Genomic DNA, 10039 nt, shown 5'->3' with positions numbered 1-10039 from the left:
GATAAATGTGTTATCACGCTCGTGCTTATGGAACAAGGAATAATGTAGTCCATCTGTGTCTCCTATGGGCCTTGTGGTGCACAGAACACAGATAAACTGTGTTCCACTCACGGTCAATAAGAAATCATACCATTCAGCCAACATTCCATAAAGCCTGAGGCTCATGCTTTCATTTAATGTGCCTTTTATAAAGTACTAGATTCACATAAATAGTTTATGATATTATGATTTTCATGCCATAACAGGTTAATTATGTTTTGTAAAGGTATTGTAAAGTCAGTTACCAGTACTGTACTACTGGTAGTAGTATTGATTTAGGGATGTTTTCACACTATTCTTTAGCTCTAATGTATTCAAGCAAAGCGTATCTAAGGGAGAAAATTTGACCCTGCGCTTGACTACATGTATTCGCATGACCTTGAAATATATACATGTACATCCATATTGCAGATCAACATTCATTACATGACTTCATCCAAGCCCAGCTTTGTGGTAGTCTGTATTTCACCATTTTTTGTAAGAATGTCATCAGCAGCTTTCTTAACAGGACCATTGGACCCCTTTACAGTTCATGGTTTCATGTCTGGGTCTGAGACACACTCTCACTCAGTTGCATTTTTCTGTGCAATATTGACTTGACACTGTACCGGTACTCCTGCTAGTGTATCCTGTATGTACATGTGTGAAAGGGAAGAGTTTGTACTGTAAGTTTGAAACAGTAAACTTCCAGCACAAACTCTTTCTTGTCATACTCTATCCAGTTTGTAAGTGACTTCGTCATACACACGGACACGCCACGATTTGCAGGCTCCCATTGGACGATAGTTGAAGTTGCGCGTTAACTTCCGGTTCCAAGTAAATGGCGATCAGTGCATGTCACTCTATGTGCAGTGCATGTGCTGTGGGCGTGGTTCAAACTGAAGTGACGTCACACTTACGAACTGGATACAGAGACTTGCATACATCTGGTAGGATGATGAGAAATATTAAATATTGACAATAAATGAATGTACACTGCAAAAATCAGGGTGTTACATTTAACACTCCCCCCGGTGGTATCAGAGGACTATGCCAAGACTTTTAACAAGTGTTAACATTTTTGGTGTTCGAAAATGTGGGTGTTACTTTTGTTCATTGTAATACTTGTAGGCATGTAAAGTAACATCAGCAATGTTAAAGGGATTCATTTTGGTGTGGTCAGCTGAAACACCAAACAGTGTTGTTTTTAACACCAGAGTTTTTGCAGTGTTTAGATACCATTGTATTCTGTTATAATCCAATCAATCACGAGTCAAATATCCAGTAGTCCACCTGTCAGTTCACAAGTACATATAACAGGTTATAAACAGTGCCAGAAGATGGAAATGAAAGCCTTTGCATTACCGATCTGTTACGTGTACATGTACCAGTACCGTACTTGCGACTGGATGTATCCGGTTCGTAAGTTACTTCGTCACAATGGAGGATGCGCCATGATTTGCATGCTCTCATTGGACAATTGCTGAAGTTGCGCGTTAACTTGTGGTTCTTTGATTCCATGTAAACGGTGATCAAAGCATGTAACCCTATGAGCAGTGTAGGTGTGCAGTGGGCGTGGCTTAAACTGAAGTGACGTCACACTTATGAACTGGAGTGTGAATGACTACTGATTGACTTGGGATGATCTGTTATGACTCTCATATAATTGCAATTGATTATTGTAAGTTATGTTAGCTCTTTTTCTTCTCTGAATAAATCACTAAAGGAAGTTTTACAAGCAAGAATTTTGTGACTGTTTACTGGAAACGGATAATCTGTCTAAAGACTTCTGAAGCTAGCACCCTGGCATGCACTCTCTAGACACATGTAAATCCATCAGGTAGTCCTTTAAAATACCTTTTCTTTTAAAAATAATGGATTGTAATTTCTTAAGAGATCCCTAATCCTAGCATATTTAGGTTTGATCTTTATAATACTGCCGATAGAATGCTGCATGATACAACCACAATTTAGCTGAGACGGAATAACAAAATCAGATGTACTGCATGTACAAGAAAATCTTTTGGCATTCAGTTAATTTGTGTGCATTGCAGCTCTGGGAAATTTTGGCTTGTGGACCGAATGACTAGCCATAACCTGACAAAAGAACTTATTTTTCACGTTTGAAAACCTGTTTTATCTCCATGCTGTACTTGTCCCATATAAGGCATCCATCAGTACTACCTGAGTGCCTTAACTGTTTGTGTTGGCAAGGAACTCGAAGGGTTACTTTTGATTCTTTGTAGTTGTGGCACTTTGCCAACTGTCCTTGTCTCTCTCATCTGGGTCCGGTCCCTACGCAGAGTCTTCATTAGTGATTTCAGCATCTTCTCCTTGGAGATACTGATCTGGTATCGATCCTGAGTGAAAGCTGATGAGATCCGGTATGGAGGAGGCGTGGTAGCTGTATCAAATGGATTCAGGGAGAGCTGGGATTTGGGAGCAGTCGCCTGTTTCCTTGGGCTGTCCCGGGATGACATCATGGTCTTTGAGAGCTTAGGAGCTACTAAGCTAGCGGCAGTGACTTCCAGTCCAGGAAAGGCTTCCTGCTGGTACTCTGCTGCCATCTGCCGATTGGCCTCCTCGACACACTGGGAGCAGGTTCTCTGACCCAGCACCTCGCAGTAGTGCAGATGGGAGTCTTTTTCTCGGTGGTTGCTCAGCGGTGGAGGCAGGATGTGCCGGTATCTCTGAGTGGTCAAGACCATCTTCCCGTTCAGGCCGTTGTGGACCCAGCGGTACTCCTGACTGATGTTGTTTGCTGTTTGTCGGCGGAGAATGGATCGACCTCTCCGGTGGCTGGCGCTGCCGCTGATGTGTGGTATGACAGGGAAGCCGGTGATTTCTCTCATGTAGCCCTGTTCCCTCCGGAGGTGGACATCAGTTGCTTCTCTGGTCAGGACATCACGATGGCCTGGTCGTGGTAGGCTTTAGAGAGATATTAAGGAAATGCGTTAAAAATGGTTCCCGTGGCTACATTTTTCAAGGTCAAAATAGGTTTGGAAATAAGGAGAAACTTTTTAAAAGCGTTGTTTTCTTCATTTTACTATTTTTATTTGCTGTTCAAGAAAACCTTTCATTCTAAGTAGCTGTCGACACAGGGCAATTTTAAAAAAGGTATCCTTTAGCTGAATAGTTTCATCTGAACGAGAAGTATGAAATGTCCTGCCCAACAACCCACCTGTTGGAGTTTTTCTTCTTGGCGTAGATGCTGTGCGAGTCGAACCAATTCTCTCGCCGCTGTTGCTGGCTCAGGAACTGCCAGGATTTGGGGATTTTGACCGTGGCTGGTTTGCGCGAGTAGAACGGGAGCTCAGGGAGGCTTGAACGGCCAAGGGATTCACGACTTGAAGACAACATCGTGCCTAGGCAATGGAACATACACACCAAATTTACATACAACCAGGTCTTCGGCTAGAATTTCTAAGATCAAGTTTATGTCTCTCGTGGCAAACGTGAAAGGCTTCTTCATGTAACAACTTAGTTTGGACATGGAGGAAGGAAAATTCCTCCATGGTTTTGGAAAAGCAAAATTCAAACCTCATGGATCTGTTTATTTGTAATTACCAGGAAATATGCCTCTCAAACAATTGGGATGTACTATCGATCTGATGAGTCCCAAAATGTGTCATTTTGGGAGATTTTATACATAAACCTTGTGCGAAAGATTCGGACCCACAGTTATTGCGATTGGATTTGTGTTGCAGATCGTTTTATCAGTAAGTAAATTAATTTTGGTGTATCATCACTTTACCAACCGTGGAGTATTTTCATACAGATGATATTCTTTATTATTATGGTGCCCACTAACAATATGAAATCCGTTGACTTTGCTTTAACTAAGCACAACACAAAGGGGCTTGTGTGCCTATAAATACACTTTCAGCGCTAGCAAACAGACCTGTGGCACAATGGCTATTGATCCAACAACAGCCGTAAACTGTTGACATGATTAGTGCGTGCTGACGGGGGAAGATGGCTATAATAAACGGTCACCCTGGTGCCCATTGATCGAATTGATCAGAGCGTATCAATCATGGCGGAATGGTTGAAAACGACAGAATTGTGGTTGTGTATGCGTACGGGCCTGGGCCATTAGGAACAACATGATCATTGTGTTCATCTGACAAAGACCCATCGAACCTACTAAAACTCACCTAAATTTTATACATTTTAGATCAATGTGGTGATGCCTTATCTGGAAGAAATTTGAATGTGTGGTGAGCCTTTCACGTCGGCGATATATACCATTATAGGTATACATGTATAGGCATTATAAACAACTTTAAAATGTGCCAAACAAAATAATTTGCGGAAAGAAAGATTAATTTTAACAATATAGTAAGCCTTTATTTTAAGTGAATTTGAGGTATTAAAACATTAAAACGATTGCATATCGATAAATCCATGCTATTTTTTGTAACACAAATTCATCCAACTGAACCCGTCGAAGTCAGTATCATTGCAAAAACTCAATACAAGAGCTGGCCAAATGAATTCTTTAGTAAATTTACCAGTAAACGTCATAGCAATATATCAAGCTTTTGACAAGGTCGTTAATATAGGAATTTTTAAGTGTGGAGCACAACTCGTTTGAGTGAAATTTATTTTGCGCTAGCGGGATCACCAGTTAAAGAATTGCTGGCAAATGGTTTCGTTCTACTCTCTTCCTCCGTATGCTCGACACAGGACCAGTGAACCACTGCAGTGACCGAACGGAGGGTCATAGTTTGGCCTTTGGTCTGCATTGTCACGTTGCAGATGGAAATTCCTGATTTCAGGAATGTGAGGTTTGTTTTCTTTGGAAAATCTTTGGGCGAAATCTAGCGCAAGTGCATATCGAACTCATACTAATGAGCGGAAAGCCCCAAATCTGAACAACGTAATGTAAAACACATGTTGTACCCCTCCCTGAATTTCAAAATGTAGATAATTTTTTAAACCAATTCAATGTTTTATATTCTTATCTACTTTCATTTTTAACAAGGGTAAAACAGTTCAGTTCACCTACAAACTACTTTCTCGAGGAATTATCAAAAATAAACACACAGAGGCACAGACATAAATCAGTTTACAAAACGCAGAGTAAAAGTGAAAATGTCAAAATTTTGCAGGAACAAAATCAATCAAGACGGGTAAGTTCGAAGTTTTACACTGGATGTACCAAATACATTACCAGAAAATGATTGAGTGTGTTGCTGTTTTCGTAGGAGACTAGAGCCTTTTAGAAGCGAAATACATACCGGATCAGTGTGTTGGTGTTACCAGGATGGTTGATTTATGAGCAGTCATTTCTCTTTGTGGCGTGCGTGGGGAGTTCGATGTGCGGAGTCTTGCACGTTATAATCGTAAAATGGCTCAAGCTTTTCCTACGCCGTGTTTTGCCTCACAGAATCCTTCCTGTGCGTAGCCAGTCATCAAGAGTGCCCCTCTGCAGTACTGTCTTTGTTTATCCGGAATGAAGTCGACCCAGCAGGATTTCCCAATTCATTTTGGAGACACCTGAAGCGTGCACATTGCGGGTCGGGCCGGTGCAGTCGTCGGTTGCTATGCGGAGAGTTCAGGCTGGGATCAGCTGCAAGTAGTGTATGAGTCAGTGTTGTAGGTTGATCGATATTAACCCCAGTCCTCTGCAGGGGATAATGCACCGAGGGGTGTGCTTAGCGCCACCCGCGTTGAGACACGGGTAATGATAGTCCATTCAAGTACATGTACTCCGAGATTTTCCTCGTAAAGTTTCTCGTTCAAATGGTGCAAAATCACGGCCGTTATTGCAGAATGCATATCTGTTTCGAAAATTCAGCATTTGTGAAAACCCAAATTCCAAAGTTGTTGTATGCATTATTTTCCCTTTTCTTTCTTTTGTTCCGGGGGGTCTAGTTCCTCCCCTAGTGTTTACTACGGAAATCTAAAAATGAAATATTAGTCAAATTTCAGATAATAAGTGATTTGAACGAAGTTTGTCTCTCCTTCTTTTGTCTTGCTGCCACCTTTTCTGTGTCAGAGAGAGGGATGAGGAAATTTGGCATGGCTTTCACTTGGGTTTGATTTGGAGGAATGCTATAAAAAGCCAACACGCCTGCAAAGTGGCAACACCATATAGCCTTGGGAGGTTTTGGGACAGAGTATGCCGTGAGTTAGTTGACAGTGTTACGCACGGCTTGTTTACATTTGAATTTGGCTGTTTGCTGAATTCTTTGATGAACCGTTGGTATTTAACCTCTGGTAATACGATAGCTAAAGGTGTCAACTTCAGTTATTTTTAAGTCGGTGACATGAAACAACCGCAATAAACGTCTGAGACGACGATGTCCATTATTAGGAGCAATGTGCATGGTTGGCTTCTTTGTTTGCCTTTCACAAAGATCCATCTTTCTCGTTTTAAGCGTCTTCACGCGATTATCCAAGTTTTTGATTTGTTTCTGTTTTTTTATTCTGGCATTCTCAGCTTTATAACTCAATCACAAGGCCAACACAGTTTTCAGTAAAAAAATTATTTTGGCCAATGGCAGTCATTCAAGACAAAGTACTTTATATACCTTGTAACTGAATAAAATACTTTAAATTTTGCTTTTTGGACAAAAGGGAATTTGGAATACAGTGATGTGTGAGCTACTAGTGGAGTTGCGTAGGTAACCGATGCCACTAATTAGGCCTTTCATCTACTGTAGAGTTGCTGTTGCGGTGTTTATAAATAGCAGCCTCTTACCTGAGACGACGTGTTCATTCAATGGGATGACAACTTCCCTTTTGATTATGAAAACCAAAAACAGTCTCCCAAAGGCGAGCACTAAAACCTTGCCGCAATGTTTGCATGCGTCCCGTGGAATTTAACAAGTTAATTCTCAGACAGGAGCGATGTGTACCGAGCGCTTTGGTGAGACATTACTGGGACTTTGAGTCAATATTGCCCGAAGAGATTGAGAGAGGCAGGTTGTCGGAGGGAAGATGTTCGCAGATTTGTTATTTTGCCCTTAGTTACGATCAGGCCGATCCTTGAAGGAAAGCACGTATTCTACGTAGTTGGGGGAGTGTGTTGACGTTGTAGGTTTTTGATTGAACTGTTGTCAGAACATGTGATGCATTTTGGCTGAAAGATTTAGACATGACTCGATGGGAGACATTGTAATCTCTGAAAGACGACGGGTGGCAGAACAACTAAAGATCAACCCTGAATCCATGATTAGTCAGGGTGGATCAGTCTAGTCGCAGAAACATGTACTTCGTCCCTGTACCCGTGAAACTAATCTAGAGGAGGGAGATGAACGACCATCAAGGCTGGATTTAGAGGTGACAGGAGGCACAACAATGATAGACTAACGTGGAAAGTGCTGTCAAGTTGTCGGCTGCTTATAAAAGTCTTTTTATGACGAGCATTATTGGCAGTGATTGGCAGCGGCTGACGAAGGGGATTCTGTTGTGCGTTTTGCCTCATCGTGCTGCGTCATTAGCACGTCGAATCGAAAAGGCAAATTGTTGAGATGTAATGAAACTTTGTCTGGAGTTGAGCCGATACCAGGAACGGAGCAGATTGAAGTGGCAGCGATTGCTTGAACGCATTGGATGTGACTCGATATTCTGGAAGCCTTTCTCAATTTGTTACTCAAACTGTCTTGGGTGCCATGCAGTATTTGCGTCAGGGTGAGTCCCGTGTGGACAATGGCCGTGTCTTGACTAATGGCATCAAGGGTGTGGATTTTAAGGTCAAAGATTCCAGTCCTCGTGGTGATATCAACAGTACCCATCACGTGATGCCTGTTGTTGGGAGTATCAAGACACAGACTGAAATCACTTCCGATGAAAACCCGCATGGAAGGGTTCCGGTTTGCAACAAACCTAGGCTGACACGGCCAGGCTTCAAAGCATCGCAGATGAGAGTTCAAGTTGATGGGAAGTGGAATTATTCGCGGAGAGGTGGGAAAGAAGGGGTAGACTCTTGCACTGGTACTGCGTTAGTAGGAGCTCGCACTCCCAGAGTCGTCTACTATCCAACTATCGTGACGCATAAGCCCATGACTCCGCACGAAGAGGGGGGTAAAGGCATGCTACGACGGCATGAAGCCAAATTTCCTCGGAAACTGGAGAATGCAGCTACGGGAACACCCACGTCGGTCATCAGACAGCATGATGACATCAAACCCAGTTCTGCTTTGATCCAACCAGCGACGCTTGACGGAGATGACGCTCGCCGAAAATTGAACACTGTTTTCTCTCATAGTCCGCCGAAATCGAGAGATCCTTCAGAAAACATTCAACGAATGGATAGACGCAACAGTGAAGGCGGTCCAAATGGGAGTGAAATGCAACAGACAAAGAGCCTGTCGAAATTTACAGAAAATGGACGAAATAGCCCAGACAACAATCCGAAAAAATACAGAAACGAAATGCAGATAAATCGGCAAGAAAATGAAGTTGAATCTGAGCAAGACTGCAGAGGGGGACAGATCCCTGCAAGCGCATTACCGGACAAGGATGGTGAGGGTGGTCTGGTCAAACAGCCTACTGAATTCACAGACGGTATGTCTCATTATTCCTTTATGGAGGCATCTCTGAGGAACATCGCTGAGACCCGCAACGCCATGTCCAAAGCCCGCCAACGACTCGACCGATCAGTGTCAGTGGATTACGGGAGACCAAACACTGTGCCTAGCTTCCCAACTGTTATCGCTGCTACCAACGAAAGGAAAGATGTGAACAAGCCAGCTGACAAAAAAGAGGAGCAAGGAAAAGACGTTGGGACTACGAGGCGGCGATCGCAGAGCGTCAGCGACATTCAGACAAGCGGGACTGGACGATTAAATCAGCCAGCCAGAATTGCTTCATGGAGACCGTCTGAAGCTTTGTCTACCCGGGGTCAGGGTATCCCAAGTGGAAAGGTAGATGAACCAGTCAAAGAAAAGAACAGCCTTGGAGTTGAATCGACGGGAGAGTTACCACTGCTCACGGGCAAAAACCAGTACGTGTATTTTAAGCCTGGCGTGGTTTTCTTCGAAGGCGATTCGGCAAATCTTTATTATAACTCACTGTTCAGACTAGTCAGAAGATCTGTTGGTTCTGTCTACAAACATAATGAAGACAAGATAGACAACTGATGCAACCAATTTTTAATTTAATATTTTATCAGTATTTTTTCAGCATACTATTACCAACAAGACAGTGGCGTAACGATCGGGGAGGCCCTAGCACCTTCTGCACAGGTCATTGGCCCGGGTGAACCCATCATTTGAAATCTTGAAATGTACTCAAGCTGCTGTTCATTCGCTTCGGTGTCCCCCGAAATAATGTGTGTATCGCCAAATTCCACCGCAGCCACGCCACTGCAGCGAGGCACTACACTAACACGGTGTATTTTGTACTACACTTTTTTTCGTAGATAACACGGTGTATTTTGTACTACACTTTTTAATACCGTAGATCTAGAACACACTCTAGGCACTTACTATGCTACAAAGCACCCCTTGCTTCGTATGCGGACGGAACAATTAATTAAATTCAAACTCAGTTGCGTTGACTTGGATTATTTTAATTTTAGGACTGCCTTTGAATTTCAACTTGCTCTCACTTGATGAAAAAAGCTGTGCAAGACGGTTGACAGGCCGCATACGCGACATCATAGTCCTTGCGGGAACAGTTAAAGTTACACAACCTGTTTATATGATAAAGAATCACCTATCACGTATTTAACCTCATAGTTATTGTAAAATCGGGCTTCTATAATGGCATTTTTTGCTAGACAAATTAACAGGCGGTCATGGGCATAGAAAGTGTGCAGATGAACGTGGAGCGTGCTCGTTATGTTTTCTTGGAATGTGTGGCTGTTATAAATTTTATACAAAACAAGCACCAAGCAAATTTACTTAAATATCGTATACACAACATGAAGTGTAAATTCGATGCATTCTGACTTTTGGACTGTTTAAGTCATACGCACAACAAGTTTTCAAAATTACTTCATTTTGTATTCATAATAAACACTTTTCAGGCTATCTTTTGCAACATTCACAAACATTCATCGCTTCAT

At 42.5% G+C, this 10039-nt stretch overlaps 1 protein-coding gene across 1 annotated transcript; it reads right to left on the bottom strand.

Annotated features, from left to right (window-relative positions):
- Positions 1–143: 143 nt before the first annotated feature.
- Positions 144–5599, bottom strand: LOC110974063 (uncharacterized). Its single transcript, XM_022225393.2, has 3 exons — positions 5262–5599; positions 3200–3383; positions 144–2946 (listed from the first exon to the last, which is right to left on the bottom strand). Exons 2-3 carry the CDS (start codon positions 3376–3378, stop codon positions 2199–2201), a joined length of 927 nt encoding a protein of 308 aa, XP_022081085.1. The 5' UTR covers positions 3379–3383; positions 5262–5599; the 3' UTR covers positions 144–2198.
- Positions 5600–10039: the final 4440 nt, after the last annotated feature.

This window comes from Acanthaster planci, linkage group LG04, assembly GCF_054643075.1.
Source record: "Acanthaster planci isolate LZ-2023a linkage group LG04, COTS_SCS, whole genome shotgun sequence".
Classification (NCBI taxonomy): Eukaryota; Metazoa; Echinodermata; class Asteroidea; order Valvatida; family Acanthasteridae; genus Acanthaster; species Acanthaster planci.
This window is presented reverse-complemented; position numbering and strand designations above follow the sequence as displayed.